The sequence below is a fragment of the Poromitra crassiceps genome (genome assembly GCF_964638095.1).
Source record: "Poromitra crassiceps genome assembly, chromosome: 15".
NCBI lineage: Eukaryota > Metazoa > Chordata > Actinopteri > Beryciformes > Melamphaidae > Poromitra > Poromitra crassiceps.
The window spans coordinates 37,951,187-37,972,555 of NC_139634.1; the positions used below are offsets into that span (position 1 = coordinate 37,951,187).

The window sequence follows — 21,369 nt, forward strand, 5'->3', positions numbered from 1 at the left end:
CAGTTCAAGTTCCTCCCCGCCCAGGAACACATTTGATGACTCTAAAACCACAGATCTTTTGGAAAAAGCCATGCAGACGGTCTTTTTGGCGTTCAGGAGTAGACATGAGTCTGTGAGCCAGTCCTGGACGCTACTCATTGCATCAGTTAGTGTTTTTGACACCTCTGCATAGCTTTTACCATGGGTTAGTAAAACCGCGTCATCTGCATACATCTGTGCATGTACATTTTTTTGCTGCTGCCCTCAAGGACATCTCCAGACTGCAGCGCATCATCCGCTGTGCTGAGGAGGTATGGTCAGATGCTGCCTGCCATGCCATCCCTTCAGCACCTACACACTGCCAGGACGCTGAAGCCAACTCAGAAAATCATGGATGACCTCTCCCTCTTGGCAGGAGACTGAGGTGTGACGGTACCAGAACCATCTCATCACAGGGACAGTTTCCACCCAACTGCCATCAACGAGACCCGGAAGCCCCCACAAAGGACTTTATATATCAAATAAATGTAATACTAAATACATACTTACGCTTCAGTATAGGCTATAAATGTAGTGTTAAAAAAAAATTAATAAAAAAAAAAAAAAATCATGTGCCATTGATATCAAACACATAACTAACACAACATAAATCAGGGTTATCAACTCACACGCTCCTGGCCAGGGATGTATTACCCAACGGGCCTACCAGGCCCAGGGGCCCAAGAGCTCAGGGGGCCCATAACCCACAGACTGAGGTGCCCTTGAGCAAGGCCCTTAACCCCAACCGCTCCAGTGGAGCTGCTCAGTGGCCAGCAGATTAAGGGAAAATTCCTGTCTCCCTGGATTTGATGGGATCTCCTTCATTAAAAACTCCCTAAACTCATTTTAAGTAGCTTCTATCACGAATTAAGGGGTGAATTACTGTGAATGTAAGAGTATTTTAAGGGCTTCCTGGTTCTTAGAGACAGGTACATGCAGACGGGTCCTGGTTTCACTCGGCCTCTGACTGTCTCCTGCTACTCTGGAATGAGACTTCAGACTCTTCAGGACAAGACCAGCCGACAGAGTCCAGAAGACCACACACAGCAGGTAGAGTGTGTCCTCTTTACATTTGATACAACACAGATCATAACCACAAATCATGTCCAATCAAACAACAGGGGTCGGATAAGAGACGACTTGCATTTAGTCACCACAGACGACGTGTATTCAGCAACTCACCAGCAGATGGAGACACAGGCTTGATCATGTCCTGACTGTAGTCATCTGCTGTTGACATTGTAATAGCCCCTTTCACGACTGTTGTGACTCCTGACCGACAGAGTGATAACACTGTTGTGAAAGGGGCTTATCTTTGACAGTGTTTGTTTAGCAAAAAAGGGGCTTTATGCTGTAAACATCTTAATAGTAAATTCACATTTCTGTTCTTTTTAGACTCTTCATTTATTGAATGGTGGTCCAGTACAGTAGTTACTTCTCAAAGAATGAGAAAGTGTATCAAACATAATATATAATAGCTATTAGTCCCCCCCACCCTATCCCAACCCACCCCTCAATCCCAAGAACATCGAAGAAAACAACAAACACCCCAATACCATATACATTATATATATATATATATATATATATATATATATATATATATATATATATATATATATATATATATATATATATATATATATATATATATATAAATTATGGTATATATATATATATAATATGGTATATATATAACATAATCTGACACATGCTGCTTTAATGACTCCTGTCTAGTTTAGCTCACAAAACTCAACAGTAGCTCCATTAGAACCGTAAAGTCCAAATCCAGGATGAAGAGGCTGAGTGAATGTGGTCTGGACGCTGTGGAGCAGAGTCATGGTTTCAGAGACGCTGTAGAAGGACAGAATACCTGCCCTGTGATCCAGGTACACTCCTACTCTGAAGGACCGAGGGCCTGGGATGAGAGTTTTGATATTGTTATGCATGAATTTATAATTATTATTGTAACAATCTAATGCCCAAGACTTGTCATTGTTTCCAAATCTACAGTCATTATAGGTCCCTGTTCTGCTAATATTCTTATATGAGACTGCTATTGAAACTGCTGTTCCACTCCACTCCACCTCCCAGTAACAACGCCCAGTAAAACTTCTTCTACTCAGGACCTGAAACCTTTGAGTGAATCTGTCTGGGTGACTAGAATATAACTGTTCTTCTCTCATACATGTTGCTTTTCTGTTATTCTTGGATAGTGACAGCCGCGTGTCTGCTGTGTTTGGATCCAGTGTGATGTGACGGAAATATTGTAAGAATCCGTCTCTGGTCTTAGGCTCTGGTTGTGGCAGTAAAACATCCATTTCAGTCACTGTCCATGAGATCTTTGGCCATTCCTCTGTCAGAATGTCCTGTAGTTTATCTCTGGCCTCAGACACAGCTGCAGTCACATCCTCAAAGTAGCTCAGAGGACGGATGTTGGTGCTCAGTGAGTCTGTAGATTGACTGAGACGTGACAGTGAGGGGTAACTGTGTAGAAAATGGATGTGATCCTCTGTGTGTGAGAGCTGCTCCAGCTCAACGTCTTTCCTCCTCAGATCAGCGATCTCCTGCTTCAGCTTCTCCTGAAGTTCCTGGGCCCGACTCACTTCCGCTTTCTGCTGGGATCTGATCTTCTGCTTCATATCAGAGCTTATCTTCTCAATGAGATGGACCAGCTCAGTGAAGATCTTCTCACTGTCCCTCACTGCTTTATCAGCTGAGAGATTGATACCATCCACCTCATGTTCCAGCACTTTCACGTCTTTCTCTCTGTCCTGGATTCTCTGCTGGATTTTTTGCAGACTCACACCAAGCTCTTTCTGCCTCTCAGCCCTTTCTGGTGCAGCTGAGACTGTGTTGTGGCCTTTATGTTCATCCATGGAGCAGAGATAACAGATACACTGCTGATCAGTACGGCAGAACATCTTCATTACCTCATCATGACGAGAGCAGATGTTCTCCTGAAGCTTCATGGTGGCTTCGACCAGCTTGTGTTTCTTTAATGGAGGTGCATCATAGTGAGGATGGAGGTGCTGCTCACAGTAAGAGACCCCACATACCAGACAAGACTTGAGGGCTTTCTGCTTTCTCCCACTGCAGACATCACAGGTCAGATCTCCAGGTCCAGCATAGCAGTGATCAGGAGGAGCAGCTTGGAGTCCTGTCTTCTTCAGTTCCTCCACCAACTCTGCTAACATGGTCGTTTTCACAAGGACAGGCCTCGGTGTGAAGGTCTGTCTGCACTGGGGGCAGCTGTGGATTTTCTTCTGATCCTCTTCATCCCAGAAGCTTTTAATACAGCTCATGCAGTAGCTGTGCCCACAGGGAATAGTCACCGGATCATTCAATAGATCCAGACAGATGGAACAGCAGAATTTCGTGTCTTCCAGTTGAATTCCTTGCCGCGCCATTTCTCTCCTCAGTGACAGTCAATGTCAGATCCAGTAGGTTAACTTGCTCTCAGCACGTGAAAGGTTGGGCTCTGATCCAAACCAATAAGCTGTTCCTTTGCCTCGTGTTCATGTGCTGATCTTCAGTGAATGGGCTGGTCAGCTCTTGCACTTCACAACATGTTGTTTACGCCCATCTTTAAACTGGCAGATCTAAGGGGAGGAACCAGGAAGTGGACAGAATGGAACTGTTGTGTTTGAAACCAGGAAGAAGAGGGATGAGTTATGCTTTGCTTCATTCCAGAAATAGGAGCAGTTTGAAAGTGTGTGCTCAGTCCTCATTTACAATTTGAATAGTTAAACATGGGGTCACCTCGCTGGGATAATATACAGTATAACAGTTTTTACAACAGTCTCTCTCTCTGTCTCTCTGTGTCTGTCTCTAAAATAAACGTGACTCCTCCTCAAGTTCAATGAGAGGAACCAGTCCAGTTACATTCAGTTAGTGTGTTCTCTGTGATTATAAAAGTGTGAATAATCAGAGGTAGTTTGAACAGTTTAACTGTGCTGTGTTTATTTTCTGGTCTGAGAAGTGACAATCAAAACTCTTTTCTCTGAGTTCTTGCAATGCATCCACATCAAAATCACATGACTTCAAGGTTCAAGGTTCAACCTAAATTTTATTATATCCAAAGGTAAATAGAGCTCAACAGTGACCGCCCACATCTAAGCAGCTTCAGTTCCATCAGAGAATTCCTCATTCATTTTCTCCATAGACGTTTTGAAAAATCCTTATAGTAAAGAGTTTTAAGCCTGGAACCAAGCCAACTGCCAGCTACTGAATCATGAGTGACCATAACACATTTCACTTGGAGCAAAAACAAAAACTAAAGGGGGGGAGGGGGGGTATCAAAAGTAGGCTATAACCCACACTAAGGCCATGTTCACACTAGGAGGCCGAATCCGATTTGTGAACTTTAATGACCTCTTAATGATTCTATCCAGATTGGTTTTATGAGTCTGGACGCTCCAAATCTGATTTGTGTCACTTGTCCCAAATCAGCCATAATGAAACTTCTGCTTAAAAAAGAACAAAAACAAAACAAATCTTCATCCTGAGGTAACTTCATAACTTTAGACCAATCTCAAATCTCCCCTTAATCCTTTCTAAAATCCTAGAAAGAATTGTCTCCACCCAACTAGCCGACTACCTCTCGCGTAATAGGCTTTTCGAACCTTCTCAATCTGGCTTCAGGTCTCTCTCTCTCGTTCATATTTTAAGGGTAGATTAATTTGAGAAAGGCGTGTCGCCAAAGGAACCATTTATTTAATGCAGTGACTCTCTCTCCCTATCTATTTGTCTGGAAATGTGTGTGTGTGTGTGTGTGTGTGTGTGTGTGTGTGTGTGTGTGTGTGTGTCTGTGTGTGTGTGTGTGTGTGCGTGTGTGTGTGTGTGTGTGTGTGTGTGTGTGTGTGTGTACGTGCATGCATGCACGTACGCAGGTGTGTAACCTGTCTGAGTGTTGATTTATGTTGGGTGTAGCCGTGTTGAACGTGTCCTCCCTCTCTCCCTCTCCCCCACCGCCCTCTGTAGCTCTGTACATTCTGGAGCCAGTCTATTCTTTGAGAAGAAAAGTAAAATGTTGTGTTCCTAAAATGTTCTGCTTGTTGCAGACTAACTTGGTCATCAGGGTGACCAGAAACAAGATCAATGTACCAACAACAGGGATTGTCCTTCATTCTTTAAATCGTCACAAGTGTTTCTTCTTTGGTAACACTGCTGCTTCATTTGACTTTTCATTCCAAATCTGCTCTGAAAAGACGCTTTGTTGTGTTTTAGGAGGAACATCTTTTAAGTTATAATGACATAATATGAATTTGTTTCACATTTTCTCAAGTAACTTTGATACACTTCCTGGAATTAAGAAATACCTGATTCATTCTTGGAAAAATAAAACTTTATTAATCTTTGCAAACATTCACTTTGATCACACATCAAATCATGAAAACCTGGTAAAAGACTGGTTCAATCTTTCCATCTACATATTCACTTCATCCACACAATCAATCTGTTAAGCCAGCACTGTGTGGATGGTGTGGAGGAAAACGATGAATCAACTCCCGAATTGATTGTAATAATAATGATTACATTTTAATTTACTTTTCTTAATGTTACAAAGTGTCGGGAACAAAATCAACATAGGCTATTAACAATAATAAAGGGAATTCTAGTGCCAGCTCCATTAAGGCCCATGCAGTGGAACAGAAACAGTGGTAAATACAGCAACAATACAATTATGCAACAATAACAAGAACTACAGTATAGACCACACAACAGTTTATGTTTTCATAATAATACTATCTATTAAAAACTGATATGACACACAACAATAGTTGTTCAACCTATCCAGTTCATGAAGCTTTTCCACTGTCTGTTCTAAACAGCCAGTGTCTGGTCACTCTTTCCTGGTGAAAAAGCCTCTGCCACACAGGAAGTGATGCGTTTTACGTTTCGGTTTTGTTTGGAATCAACAGAAGAAGAACTGGGTACATGAGCTGAGCAGTGATAGCCACCATGACTGAGCAAAGTGACCGCCTACTTCCTCCTTCAGCACTGTACCAGAGATTTCCATCCGCCATTTATTTTCCCATACACATTTCGTAAAATGTGTATAAAAAATAGTTTTACTGGTTCAAACCAAACGGTACAGATATATTTAGAAACAGGAGAGATCGCATAACATTTCACTGGGACCAAAACGTAAAGAAAAAATGCAGGTTTAGAAATTGTTTTTTCAATGTTGTTTTTTTAAGTTTTGGTCCGAGTGATATTATCGAGTCGAGCGGAGCGGGACCGCGCTACTACCTGCGGTGGAAATGGGCCAAAATGTTCTATGGTCTCTCCCGATTATAGCGTTAGCTGAACCGTTTGGTTCCACGAAGTAAAACTATTTTATAAGCATTTTACGAAATATCTATATGGGAAAATAAATGGCGGATGAAAATGTCTGGTACAGTGCTGAAGTAGGAAGTGACGTTCCTCTTTGCCTCTCTATAGAAAATCTAAGTTCCGCCCACACTATTCGATTGACAGGTTATCTATCTCTAGGAAATGCAGCGTGGCACATTTCATCTTACACATTGATGCCTGTCTTAACGACTCCTGTCTGCTTGAGCTTACAAAATTCAGCATTGTCTCCAGGATAATAAAACACCCCAAATCCAGGATGGAGGGGCTGAGTGAATGTGGTCTGGACCCTGTGGAGCAGAGTCATGGTTTTGGAGACGCTGTAGAAGGACAGAATACCTGCCCTGTGATCCAGGTACACTCCTACTGTGGCGGTCAGAGGCCCTGAGATTGGGATGGATGTTTTGGTGTCGTTATGTTTGAATTCACATGTTCCCATGTAACAATCGAATGCCCAAGACTTGTCATTGCAACCAAATAGATACTCATTCCTTGTTCTGCTAATATCCTTATATGAGACTGCTACTGAAACTCGGACTGTGTCCCACTTCACCTCCCAGTAACAACGTCGTCCGGTCAGACCCTCTGTACTCAGGACCTGACACCATTCTGGGTTATTATTAGGATATGATAGATATTTTCCAAGCTTGGTCATAGTTTGCAAGCTCATGCATGTTGCTTTTGTGTTCCCTTCAGATAATGACAGACGTGTGTCTGCAGTGTTTGGATCCAGTGTGATTTTACATGAATATTGTAAGAATTCAGCTCTGGTCTTGGGCTCTGGTTGTGGCAGTAAGACATCCACTTCAGTCACTGTCCATGAGATCTTTGGCCATTCCTCTGTCAGAATGTCCTGTAGTTTATCTCTGGCCTCAGACACAGCTGCAGTCACATCCTCAAAGTAGCTCAGAGGACGGATGTTGGTGCTCAGTGAGTCTGTAGATTGACTCAGACGTGACAGCGAGGGGTAACTGTGTAGAAAATGGATGTGATCCTCTGTGTGTGAGAGCTGCTCCAGCTCAATGTCTTTCCTCCTCAGATCAACAATCTCCTGCTTCAGCTTCTCCTGAAGTTCTTCGGCCCGACTCGCTTCTGCTTTCTGCTGGGATCTGATTTGCTTCTTCATATCAGAGCTTATTTTCTCAATGAGACAGACCAGCTTGGTGAAGACGTTCTCACTCTCCTTTACTGCTTTATCAGCAGAGCGATTGATAGCCTTCACCTCCTGTTGAAGCAGCTTCACATATTTCTTTCTGTCCTGGATTCTCTGCTGAAGCTTTTGACGAGTGACCCCTACCTCTTTATGCCTCACAGTCCATTCTGCTGCAGCTGAGACTGTGTCATGGTCTTTATGTTCCTCGATAAAGCAGAGATAACAGATACACTGCTCATCAGTACGGCAGAAAATCTTCATTACCTCATCATGACGAGAGCAGAAGTTCTCCTGAAGCTTCATGGTGGCTTCGACCAGCTTGTGTTTCTTTAATGGAGCTACATCATAGTGAGGCTGGAGGTGCTGCTCACAGTAAGAGGTCAGACATACCAGACAGGATTTGAGGGCTTTCATCTTTCTCCCACTGCAGACATCACAGGCCACATCTCCAGGTCCAGCATAGCAGTGATCAGGACGAGCAGCTTGCAGTTCCATCTTCTTCAGTTCATCCACTAACTCTGCTAACATGGTGTTTTTCACCAGGACAGGGCTCGGTGTGAAGGTCTGTCTGCACTGGGGGCAGCTGTGGATTTTCTTCTGATCCTCTTCATCCCAGAAGCTTTTAATACAGCTCATGCAGTAGCTGTGCCCACAGGGAATAGTCACCGGATCCTTCAGTAGATCCAGACAGATGGAACAGCAGAATTGTGTGTCTTCCAGTTGAAATCCTTGCTGCGCCATTTCTCTTCTCAGTGACACTGAGTCAGATACAGTAGTTTTGCTCTCAGCACGTAAAAGGTTGGGCTCTGATCCAAACCAATAAGCTGTTCCTTTGCCTCGTGTTCATGTGCTGATCTTCAGTGAATGGGCTGGTCAGCTCTTGTACTTCACAACATGTTGTTTACATCCATCTTTAAACTGGCAGATCTAAGGGGAGGAACCAGGAAGTGGACAGAATGGAACTGTTGTGACAACCAGGAAGAAGAAGAGGGAGGAGTTATCAGGCTTTGCTTCATTCCAAGAATAGGAGCAGTTTGAAAGTGTGTGCTCAGTCCTCGTTTACAATTTGAATAGTTAAACATGGGGTCATCTCGCTGGGATAATATACAGTATAACAGTTTTTACAACAGTCTCTCTCTGTGTCTGTCTGTCTCGGTCTCTAAAATAAACGTGACTCCTCCTCAAGTTCAATGAGAGGAACCAGTCCAGTTACATTCAGTTAGTGGGTTCTCTGTGATTATGAAAGTCTGAATAATCAGGGGTAGTTTGAACAGTTTAACTGTGTTGTGTTTATTTTCTGGTCTGAGAAGTGACAATCAAAACTCTTTTCTCTGAGTTCTTGCAATGCATCCACATCAAAATCACATTGATTGATTGATTGATTTCATTTTATTTCAAATATGCAAGAAGAAGAACATTTACAATTTACAGAATAAAAAACAAACAAACAAAGGTCTCAACCCCCCCCCCCCCCCCCCCACACCCCCCCCCCACACACACACACACACTTCTTAGCATATTTGAAAGGGAGTGGGAAGAAGTATAAACTTTTTTAATCCCACCCCTTTCATTAAATCATAACATAATCATAGAAACTGCAACCTGTTCCTTAACTTAAAATGCAATTAATTGAAACAAAATTGTAAACTGTTATATAGTTATAACTTGGAAGTTATATATCATCATATATATTACTATGAATTATATGATTTATATTACTTGGAAGTTATATAGTTACTATAGTATAAGTATATATAAAACATACTCAACAGCATACTTTTATAATCCTATATAAATACATGAACATTCGCTTACATGAGTTCACATGCACATTTCGCGCGAACACGCAACCACATCATCCCCACCATTTATCATGGGAGTGGCATCATACCACTGCAGCAACACCACCGTCCCGGATGGCCAGCCCCATGACTTCAAGGTTCAAGGTTCAACCTAAACTTTATTATATCCAAAGGTAAATAGAGCTCAACAGTGACCGCCCACATCTAAGCAGCTTCGGTTCATTAGAGAATTCCCCATTTATTTTCTCCATAGATGTTTTGAAAAATCCTTATTATACAAACACTACCGAATCTTGAGTGACCATAAAACATTTCACTTGGAGCAAAAACAAAAAATAAAAGCGGCTTTCTACTTTGTGTTTTTGCCTAGAGAGAAATGGTTTATGGCTTAAAACTCTTTATGTAAGGATTTGTCGAAACATCTATGGAGAGAGTGAATAAGGAATTGATGGAACCGGAGCTGTGGAAAAGTGGGCGGTCACTGTTGAGCACTATTGGTCATGTAGTCAGGTCAATTCAGACAGATTTGATGTTTAAGACAAAATAACGTATCATAGCTGCTTCCCTTTAATACCAATTTTTTTTAACCATGTATTTATTGGTTTTACATGTGTATGCGTACTGTACATATATTCTTTTATACCCCCCCCCCCGTGAACATGTGGCAGTAAATAAACAATAAAAGTAAAATTAAATAATTAAATAAAAGGAGTAAATAATAATAAAAATAACAAATGAATCAGAAACACATACAATCACATTACAAAACATATACAGTAGCACTTACTTCACATTAGCTTATTCAATTAAATTATCATATCATGTCACCCTTCCAATACCTCTTCAATATTACCATTTTTTACAAATTCCAAAAACATCTCCCAGATGCCAAATAACAGCAGTCTTCTTCCGAATTATATAAGTGAGTTTCTCAAGAGCCACACTTGATGTCAGAATTTTTAACCATTCCCTTACCACATTTTACTCTATTCATTTACTTTATATTATTCTCTTTAAATTACACCATGCATCTTTTGGACTGTATATGTGTCACTCAGGACCATCTAATATGTGTGTACTGTATATTTTATATATTGGACTGCACTTTTTCGTGTGATTTTATATTTTATATTTTTGTCTACTGAGTACTGACTATTGATGCGACCGCATACTTACACCAAGTCAAATTCCTTGTATGTAATCTGATCAACTACTGTCGCAATAAAAGTGATTCTGATAATACACAACACACAATACATGACTAATAACATATGGACAGGGGTTTATAACATTTTAAATAATATGAAATACATAAAGCATTTTTATGTTTTTTGCGATATAGTCTGTACCTAGGCCTACATCCTGGCTTTTAATTTATTTTATTTTTTTAATAGTCTGCATGCTCTCCCCGTGCTCCCCCAGGGGGTTCCTCCGTATATAACCCCCCCACTAAAAACATGCAGAAGATCAGATCGTCATCGTCATCCGACCAGTGACGACAACATCCGAAGTTGGTCCCCGGGCGCTGTACGAGAAAGCGACCACTGCTCCTGGCCTGCCCCCCGGAGGAAAGGACATGCCTGGATGGGTTAAATGCAGCGGACACTTTTCACCGGCCACCGTCAGCATGAGTGTGTTGTGGCCGCATGCATGTATTGTGGTGTTCGTGTGACAATAAAAGACGGGCTTGTCCGTTACGTTTTTTTTATTATTGTATCTTTGTGAGGTGCAGCATGTTTTGGAGATATTGGAAGTTGTTGGAAGGACTAATCACACTAGGAGACAAAGTCCTCATTTATTGGACTGACCATACATGTTCTCCTATAGTAGCTAGACTACCACCACAAATACATTCAGATCCTGTGGGAAACACTGATTGACTATATACAATTTGTCTAATGAGCAAGTGCACAAGGCCAATCTAGCTTCTCAAAAGCAACAGATGATTCAAAACTTGGAGGTTGCAAGCTTAGTCCTCCATGACGACAAAAAACCTTTTTCAGAGAAAAAAATTACAAGTATGGAGATTGACTGGTAAATGTTATCAATAACCACACTGTCTTTCAGTCTTTCCATCGAAATATTCACTTCAACCAGTTACATTAACAACAGGATTGTCCTTCATTCTTTCTATCTTCACTAGTGTTTCTTCTCTGTTAAACCAGTATGTCAGCACTGTAGAGGAAAACAAATGCTTTCCCTATTGATTATAACAATAACAATACATTTGTAGTTCTCAGTTTTTAAAGTTTCAAAGTGCCAGGAACAAAATGAATATACTGTATAATCAGCTATAATCAATGGACGGCTTCTACATGTATATACAGTAGTTCTGGCTCCATTAAGGCCCATATGCTGTGGAACAGAGCCAAAATATTACAGCAACAATACGAATATGCAAAAACAAAAAACAAAAGAAAAAAGGTGCTAATTGAAAAATTGAATCTCACGGGTATTGCTGCTTTAATTTCCTGTCATTATCTCCTGTCTACTTGAGCTTACACAACTCAACAGTGTCTCTAAGATCCAAAAAGCAGAACCCAGGATAGAGAGGCTGAGTGAATGTGGTCTGGACTCTGTGGAGGAGAGTCATGGTTTCATCACTGTCCTTCACAGAGATGCTGTAGAAGGACAGACTACCTGCACTGTGGTCCAGGTAGACTCCTACTCTGCGGGACCGAGGGGCTGGTGTTTGCGTTTGGATATTGTTATGTTTGAATTGAAAATTATAGTAACAATCTAACGCCCAAGACTTGTCATTGTATCCAAAGCCACCTTCACCACCTGTTCTGCTAATATCCTTATACGACACTGCTATTGAAACTTCCCCCCTCTCCTCCACCTCCCAGTAACAGCGTCCAGTCAGACCTTCTTTACTCAGGACCTGACAATTTGTAATGAATCTGTCTGGGTGTTCTTCTGGCATACTGTCACATTCAGTAAATGGACACCATGTCCACATTGCTTTTCTGTTTCCCTCAGATAATGACAGCCATGTGTGTGCTGTGTTTGGATCCAGTGTGATTTGGCATGAATATTCTAAGAATTCAGCTCTGGTCTTGGGCTCTGGTTGTGACAGTAAAACATCCACATCATTCACTGTCAATGAGATCTTAGGCCATTCCTCTATAAGAATGTCCTGTAGTTTGTCTCTGGCCTTTGACACAGCCACAGTCACATCCTCAAAGTAGCGCAGAGGACGGATGTTGGTGCTCGGTGAGTCTGTAGATTGACTGAGACGTGACAGTGACGGGTAACTGTGGAGGAAGTGGATGTGATCCTCTGTGTGTGAGAGCCGCTCAGCATTCCTCCTCCTCAGATCAGCAATCTCCTGCTTCAGCTTCTCCTGAAGTTCTTCGGCCCGATTCGCTTCCGCTTTCTGCTTGGATCTGATCTGCTCCTTCACATCAGAGCTTCGTTTCTCAATGAGTTGGACCAGCTCAATGAGGTTCTTCTCGCTATGCTCCACTGCTTTATCAGCAGAACGATTGATAGCCTCCACCTCCTGTTGAAGCACCTTCAGGTCTTTCTCTCTGTCCTGGATTCTCTGCTGGATTGTTTTCTGACTCACCTTGAGCGCTCTCTGCCTCTCAGCCCTTTCTGCTGCAGCTGAGACTGTATCGTGGTCTTTATGTTCATCCATGGAGCAGAGATAACAGATAAACTGCTGATCAGTACGGCAGAAAATCTGGATCACCTCGTCATGACGAGAGCAGATGTTCTCCTGAAGTTTCATGGTGGTTTCGACCAGCGCATGTTTCTTTAATGGAGCTACATCATAGTGAGGCTGGAGGTGCTGCTCACAGTAAGAGGTCAGACATACCAGACAGGACTTGAGGGCTTTCAGCTTTCTCCCACTGCAGACATCACAGGTCACATCTTCAGGTCCGGCATAGCAGTGATCAGGAGGAGCAGCTTGGAGTATCGTCTTCTTCAGTTCCTCCACCAACTCTGCTAACATGATGTTTTTCACCAGGACAGGCCTCGGTGTGAAGGTCTGTCTGCACTGGGGGCAGCTGTGGATGTTCTTCTGATCCTCTTCATCCCAGCAGATTTTAATACAGCTCATGCAGTAGCTGTGCCCACAGGGAATAGTCACCGGATCCTTCAGTAGAGTCACACAGATCGAACAGCAGAATTTTGCTCTCTCCAGCTGAAGTCCTTGCAGCGCCATTTCACTTTCCATCAACACATAAAAAACAAAAATCAGTTTATTTTCTTCATGTTCATTTCCTGATCTGCGGTGAATGGGCTTGTCAGCTCTTGCACTTCACAACATGTTTACACCCACCGATCTTTAAACTCCAGGAAGAAGAGGGAGTGGTTATCAGGCATACATTCCAGCAATCCAGGAAGAGGAGTGGTTTGAAAGGGGCAGTTTGCGTTCACGCTCTCTCTCTCTCTGTATTTTATTGTGTGCCTCTCTCTCTCTCTCCCTGTATTTGTGTGTGCCTCTCTCTCTCTCTCTCTCTTTCTGTGTTTGTGTGTGCTTGACGGCTGCAGAACAAATTATAATATTTTAATATATAATAATATTTTAATTATTATAATACATCCATGCTGCAGACCGGCACGGCCACACTTGCGCGTCATTTGACGCGTGCTGACGCTTGGCAGTATGGACGCTCGTCGCTTGGTGGGCGTGGAAACCCGGCAGCTAGCTCCCAAGCTAGCTGCTGCTAGATTTACTTGCTTCTTTGAAAATTGGTGTTAGAGAGGAAGTGGAAGAGGACAGGAAGGGTATGGTAGGTCCTAGGACGAGCTCAATTGGCTAGCTTTGAACTTTGTCAAACTCCACCCCGCCCCCTGTCGCCCACTGTCGCTTCACAAGCCTGCTATGCATCGTCTGGTATCCCAGCATGCTTCGCGAGGCACGCAAAATCAACGCCCTGTGCCCGCCTACACAGCAGTCAAGCGCCGGGATTGGCCAGGAGCAAGTCTTTTGTCTTCTTTTGACAGCTGGAATCTCCCACACGACAACCACTGCAGGGCACGCAGCCCAGCGATTTCATGAACTCTTGATAGCGGACATTGAAATGAATTAGTGTAATGAAACGTAACACACAAGCTTTTCAAACAAACATTTCCCACACACCACAAACACTGTGCCCAGCCCATAGGCCCAGCCCAGCGATTTTATTAACCAAATTGCTCTTGATGAAACGTAACACAAGCTTTTACACACAATCGATTTTTAAACATTTATTTCAAAACATCATTGTAAAATGCAGGCCTTTAGCCAAAGCTTCAATAACAGAGCTCCTGCAAATGAAAAATATAAAATGAAAAATACAGCACATAGGCCTAGCTCCCCCCCCCCCAGGCCAGCCGTTTGTTCCAGGCCAGTGAAGTCCTAACCTGACGCTGCCAGATGGACGGTTTAGGCTAGCTCCACATTAGGCCTACGTTTCACTACGTCGAGATAATCTTTTTTGATCTCGCGAGGTTATCCATCTTGCAAGCAAGGTTAGCAGCCTCTCATCATGTGGTAGGTTTTGGGTTCATATCCAGGCTTGTCTTTTCCAGTCTTAAAACCTCAAAAGCAAGGGGCAGACATTTCCAGTACAGTCATCCATTGTGATGTATTTCAAACAGCAATTTCTTTTTTTTATCACATATATTTTTATTCATTTTAAATTGCAAACGTGGTACATCTTGTTACAAAGATGAAATGGTTACATCACATAATAACAGTCCTTCCCTCCCCTCCCACCCTCCCTCCTCTGAACTCTGAGCCATCATTACATAGAAACAATAGTGTCAATTTCACCTTCTTCACCTATCCTATAACCCCGGAGGGTCGTTGGTGCACCACAGCAGACGATCTGTTGACAAGCTCAATTGTCAATGTGTCAATTTACAACAAACTGAAAACATATAGAACATAAACTATTTGTATATGAATCCACATACATTCACATGTATGATTGCTTACCTATATCATATACAGTAGCCTATGTCTGTAGTAGACCATTTTGAGTGTACAAATAGAGAGAAAGAAACACACACACACACAAAACAAACTAACACTCAAAAGGAGGTGTGCAGTCTCACTTAGTAAATGTCATTGTTACAAAAATAGGTTATCAGGATTTGACTTCAAGAACGCAATAAACGTATCCAATATTTTATGAAAAATATGACTTTTCTGTTTGATTATGTACTGTAAGCCTTTCAATCGCTAAGCATGAAGAAAGCTCTTTAATAAACATGTTCAAAGGACCACAAACATTATTTTCCATTTTCTAGCAATAACACGTTTCACATGTAATAAGCATATAGGTTGACCAACTTACTCTCATGAGTTCTTAGGGCCAATGTTTCTGGAATAAGACCAATAACACATATCTCTGGTACTACAGGAATTTCTTTGTGAATGACGGTGGAGATTGTGGCATTTATTTCCAAAAATCTTGTATGTTTACATTCCCAAATACAATGAAATAGTTATTTTCTCTGTTCTGCACTTTATACAACTGTCTGGGATATTAGGGCTAAATGTATTGAGTTTTTCAGGAGTTATATGTTTTCATAAGCCAATTATATTGGATCAATTTAAAAATACTATTAATGGATATTGTTTAGTGCTTGATAACAAGCCTTTTCCCATTCCTCCTCTGATATATCTGTCTGGAGATCATCTATCCACGGCACGCTATTCTTTTATAGTTTGAGGATTCTGTAGATGCCGCTACTAATTCTCTGTATATTATTGAGATTTTTCTTTTATCATCGAGGTTTGAAGTTGCCAATTGTTCAATGATATTTAATTAAAGAGGGGCATTGATATGCTCTAACCTTCGAGTGAATGAAATTTGGGATACCTCAAAATCACATGCTCAAATATTTTCAAATACCTCTCTATTTCAAAATATTTGAGCATGTGATTTTGAGGTATCTCAAATTGTTCTTTCAGATTCTCAAAGGACATAAGGGTGTTGTCTCTATAAAGGCCTGAGATCTTCTGTAGACCATTCTGGACCCAGAAGCTAAATCCAGGATCTGTACCTGATGTAAATAATGTGTTACCCCAGATGGGGGAAAATTGTGATAGCCCAGCTGGTTTCCCAAACATGTCTTGTGTTTCATACCAAGCTGTAATTGTGGATTTAACAAATGGCTTAGCTGTGTTCTGTTTGAGCCTTCTGAAAGAGTCAGAATATCTGGACCCATGGAAGATTGGAAGAATCAACAAACCAGAAAAAGGCTGCTTTGAGTTGAGCTGCCCTAAAATACCATAAAAGGTTGGGTAGCTGGAGCAAACAGCTATTTTTATTCAGACTATATTATTTACTTTGTCATTACATTTTTACATTGAGGTTAACATTCTACAATCCAATGCCAATATTTTATGGCTGAGAAACAAACAAACATATTTCGGCAGTCAGACTTTGCTGTCACTGAACTTTTATTCATGGTATGTTTGGTTGCACAGAGAGAAGCTGGTTCCTGCTGCAGACAGTGGAGGTGCTCTTCAGCAGGTTAGATGCAGCGGTGTCTCTTCAGACTACTAGAGTGAACAAACATTTTCTTACAATGGATACACCAGTAGCCCGTTCCACTGTGGATGTGTTTGTGTGCTGCGAGGTTATGTGACCGACTGAAACTGCTCCCACATTGGTCACAGTGGAAGGGCTTCTCTCCAGTGTGGATGAGTTTGTGTTTTGTTAGGGTAGTTGAGTCACTGAAACTGCTTCCACATTGGTCACAGTGGAAGGGCTTCTCTCCAGTGTGGATGCGTTTGTGACTTGTTAGGGTACCTGAGTCAGCGAAACTGCTCCCACATTGGTCACAGTGGAAGGGCTTCTCTCCAGTGTGGATGCGTTTGTGTCTTGTTAGGCTACTTGACTGACTGAAGCTGCTCCCACATTGGTCACAGTGAAAGGGCTTCTCTCCAGTGTGGATGCGTTGATGTGCTCTTAGGTAACTTGAGTCTCTGAAAGATTTCCCACACTGCTGACGGGAGTAAGGTCTGTCCCCTGAGTGAACTCTCTGATGCCTCTTTAACTTTTGAAGTGTTGTGAATGTTTTGTCACACTGCTGACAGCGGTGACATCTGGGTCCGCTGGTGTGTCTCTGTTTCCAAAGAGAAAAATAAGAAGGAATCAGGACAGTGTGTGTGTTGCAACATCAGTGATAAAACTGTGATATTTTACTCACCTCTTCCGAAGGATTCATTTAAAAAATGTTCCTCTCCTCCTCTGAGATAGGTCTCTCTTCCTGCCAATCAGCTCTGATATAATCAAACAGAGACAGACGGTAAGGCAGGGAACACCCACAAAAACAGCAACAACTATAATAATAATATCATCCTTTACACATTCACCCATACATAAAAAAAATATTTTACTCATCACTTACGCCTGTCCATCCTCTTCAGATTCCATGGGAGGGTCCTCTATAATGGGAGTGTATTAGCCAATGAATAACAATTACAATATACCTTATTGCTTAACAAGATTTAATGTGTGGAACTTGCAAGACAAACTCCCAAACCACACTGAGGCAACATTCCACCAAATGTGGCTCATTACTCACCACTGACATTACTGCTGCTGGCGGAGTCGCCCGTGCATTTCTTCTTCTTTAGTAAAGAACGTCTGGAGGCCCGGCGCGCTGACCCCTGCGTCCGGCTGTGGTGCAGCCCTCCCAGGAAGTGCCGTAGCTTGAGGGAGTGCCGCACAGAGCTCTGCCGTGAACTCTTAGGTGAGGCAGCTATCACAATTTTATTCTCTGTGCGGCCAGGAGAGGCTTCTTGCTTCTTGGCCATCTCAGCTGAGTGGTAACAGGTAAATTAGCTAGTCTGGTCTCCACTAACGTTAGTGAAAGTGTTGTTATGAATGATATTAAACAACAACACAACATGGACGAACCATTTTTGTCTTCTTTGTCTGTTTTTGTCAGTTTGTGCCGTTCACCGCCATTATAATGTGTGGACCCAGGGGTACCCGGAAGTAAATGTAAACATCCCGCTGATTTGGTCTATAGTGAGACACTCGAGGCTGGTCGGGATCATGTCTATGTTCACTGCAGTCAAGCCAGCCCACACCTCGGAAAGCTCAGTCATTCTAGCCCACACTCTAGCCCACACTTGTTTTGTGGTGCGTGTATATACTAGGCATTACGGTAAAAGCATGCGCGAACTGATTTTAAAATAAAAGCGCACTCCCAGAACAAATCTATACTAATTAAATGTTCTAATTTTTACATATTATAATTACATGTTCCCCGGGTTCTATATTCCCCGTTTTTCACTAACCCTAAACCTAACCTCCCCCAGACCCTAACCCAAAACCTAACCTCTCCCACCCCCCACGCCTAAACCTAACCTCCCCCAGACCCTAACCCAAAACCTAACCTCTCCCAGGGAACATAGCGGGGAACATAGGACCCTAATGGGGAAAAGCGGGGAACATAGGACCCGGGGAACATAGGACCCGGGGAACATAGGGATGACCCCATTAAGGGAGGCAACTTGTTGGAAGTTTAAATCGAGTGTCTAGCTTAATATTGTAGCATTGTCAAGAAGCAGGCGAGAGTCAGGATCTAGTCACCGCACTTTATTCTTTGAACACAGGTCCGGGGCTACTGTCAGCCGTAGCCCACGCCAAAACAACCCCACAACACACACCAAAACCCCGCTAACTCTCCTAGCTTCTCCGCTCTTCACACCCACACAGCCTTCCCTCTCAGGTTCCACACACCAACTCTCCGAGCTGTCCCCCGCTCTCACAGCTCCCCTCCCCCCAGCCAATCACAGGTGAATCCCTCTCTCACCCCCCCCCCCACTGGCTAAATGTCGCCTTCACAGACCCCCGTAACTCCCCATGCACAGAACAGTACAACACACAACAGCAGCACACAAACCCAACCCGTTACACTTCCCCCGCACATCAAAGCTTCTGGCCCCCCAGAAGCACACAAGTCCCTCTCCCCCCCCAGTGGGGTCACTCCTCCGCCGGGTGACTCTCCTCAGCCCCCCCCTGTGTCCCACAGTCATCACACGCACTGCAGTAGTTCCGCACATCCTCCTTGTGTTTGCCCCAGTAGTGTCCCCCACGAACACGGCGGAGCGTCTCCTCATGCCCGCGATGCCCGAGACAGCCGAGGCCCTTGTGCGCCCACCGCAGTACCAGCCCTCGGAGGGAGCTGGGTACAACCGTCTGGAACCCTCTTTTCCCGTGCTCCCCCCTCCCCAAAACTCCGTCTTCACTCAGACGCAGCTTCGCAAACATGTCCCACAGTCCTTTCGTGGCACCGGAAAACGTGTGACTCTCCTCCACAGGGGGCCGGCGTCCGGCCACCACCCACGTGTACACCGGACCGATATCCGCGTCCTCCGCCTGCCTGCGTTTCCACTCCTTCGCTTCGACCGACCAAATGGCCATGTCGTCCGCCGGGTCCACATCTGAACACTCCCCCTCTTTCTCCGCCTCTCGCCCGCGCTCGTCCTCCTGTCCCCCTCCCCCAGGGGGCGGCGTGTTCAGGACAGCAGGGAGAACACAACCGGCCGTGACCACCACCTCGGCTTCCCGTCCAGCAACCGTGGGGGGCGTAGCGCAGCTCGGCTGTGCCGGTCCCTCCGGCGTTAGTGGCGACACCTGCTCACTTGGAAATATGAGCGTTGCTCTCCCGATCCTAACAAAGTTCTCTTCCCCCCGGCTTTCCACACTCTCCCCAACCCGTGTCTCTTCCCTGACCTCCACTGTCTCAGTGCAGTCTCTGGCCAAATGTCCAGGCCTCTTACACGACCAGCAGAGTCTCACCTGCCAGCCGCCTGCACGTCTCTCCTCTCCCGCCGTCCTCTGCTCCCCGACAGCCTCCGGACACCCCCTGGCGAGATGCCCGAAGGCTCCGCACGACCAGCAGACACCTGGCCGTCCCCAGTATCGTTGCTCCGCGTACCCCGTCTGTCCCCCGGAACCGCTGCGGCACCACCTCGCCACGTGGCCCGGTTCTCCACAGGTCCAACACACTCTTTGCGGCTCCTCCGTCCGCTTCTCTCCGCGCTGCGCGACTTCCCGTAGTAGCTCCATAAGCCCCTCTGCCCAGGCAGGCGTCGCCTCCAACAGCCGTCTGATCTCCTGCATCAAGCGGGCCTCCACGCCGTCGCCGGCAAGTACCGCGCTGAGCTCCTGCTTCAGGCGGCCCTCCATGCTAGCAAGCACCGAGCTAAACTCCGGGGTCGGTAGCTCCTTTTCCCCCCCGTCCACCGACAGGCGTTCTTCTAGGCGCACCATTCCACGTGGCCCTTGTAGCAGCTAGCACACAAACAGCTAACCGCTAACGCCAGGTCGTGCTCGAGCCTTCCAGTCGTTAGTTTTTCTTCTGACACCAGTGTAGCATTGTCAAGAAGCAGGCGAGAGTCAGGATCTAGTCACCGCACTTTATTCTTTGAACACAGGTCCGGGGCTACTGTCAGCCGTAGCCCACGCCAAAACAACCCCACAACACACACCAAAACCCCGCTAACTCTCCTAGCTTCTCCGCTCTTCACACCCACACAGCCTTCCCTCTCAGGTTCCACACACCAACTCTCCGAGCTGTCCCCCGCTCTCACAGCTCCCCTCACCCCAGCCAATCACAGGTGAATCCCTCTCTCACCCCCACCCACTGGCTAAATGTCGCCTTCACAGACCCCCGTAACTCCCCATGCACAGAACAGTACAACACACAACAGCAGCACACAAACCCAACCCGTTACACTATGAAGGATCAGTTAGAATTCAAAGAGGGCGGCTTCACGTTGAACTGCTTTGTCATTATTCTTTAGCTGTCCCTGTTACAACACGCCTCAGCTAATACCACATGATTTCGCAAACACTACTTAAACTTATTTCACAAACACTCAAACTTATCCCGGTGCAATCAATGTAAACTGTTGTAGCCTCTTGTCCTAATAATGTCTCTGTAACGTTCTAATCTAACTCCGTGCACAACAAACCTCTTCCTCAGTTACAAATGTATTTATTTTACAAAAAAGACACACACCCTCCCTCATACACTCCATCCCTAACCTCACAGAATAAATTACATGCG

At 44.2% G+C, this 21,369-nt stretch overlaps 3 protein-coding genes and 1 long non-coding RNA gene across 4 annotated transcripts; all 4 read right to left on the minus strand.

Moving 5' to 3' along the window:
• Positions 1–1,751: 1,751 nt before the first annotated feature.
• Positions 1,752–3,428, minus strand: LOC310790208 (E3 ubiquitin/ISG15 ligase TRIM25-like; the record flags this gene model as incomplete). The annotated part of the gene is made up of 1 exon (XM_083651884.1): positions 1,752–3,428. One exon carries the CDS (start codon positions 3,426–3,428, stop codon positions 1,752–1,754), a length of 1,677 nt encoding a protein of 558 aa, XP_083508010.1.
• Positions 3,429–5,384: 1,956 nt separating this feature from the next.
• LOC310790331 (tripartite motif-containing protein 16-like) lies at positions 5,385–8,242 on the minus strand. The gene has a single exon (XM_083652004.1). It carries the CDS (start codon positions 8,162–8,164, stop codon positions 6,542–6,544), a length of 1,623 nt encoding a protein of 540 aa, XP_083508130.1. The 5' UTR covers positions 8,165–8,242; the 3' UTR covers positions 5,385–6,541.
• A 2,815-nt stretch (positions 8,243–11,057) lies between these two features.
• On the minus strand, positions 11,058–13,580 carry LOC310790330 (tripartite motif-containing protein 16-like). Its single transcript, XM_083652003.1, has one exon. It carries the CDS (start codon positions 13,514–13,516, stop codon positions 11,819–11,821), a length of 1,698 nt encoding a protein of 565 aa, XP_083508129.1. The 5' UTR covers positions 13,517–13,580; the 3' UTR covers positions 11,058–11,818.
• Positions 13,581–17,165: 3,585 nt separating this feature from the next.
• On the minus strand, positions 17,166–17,990 carry LOC310790285. The gene is made up of 4 exons (XR_014553370.1): positions 17,869–17,990; positions 17,692–17,728; positions 17,491–17,563; positions 17,166–17,406 (listed from the first exon to the last, which is right to left on the minus strand). It is a non-coding gene; the product is annotated as an uncharacterized lncRNA (long non-coding RNA).
• Positions 17,991–21,369: the final 3,379 nt, after the last annotated feature.

Coding starts and splice junctions, on each gene's coding strand:
- LOC310790330 (XM_083652003.1), bottom strand. CDS start 13,516: ATGGAAAGTGAAATGGCGCTGCAAGGACTTCAGCTGGAGAGAGCAAAA.
- LOC310790331 (XM_083652004.1), bottom strand. CDS start 8,164: ATGAGCTGTATTAAAAGCTTCTGGGATGAAGAGGATCAGAAGAAAATC.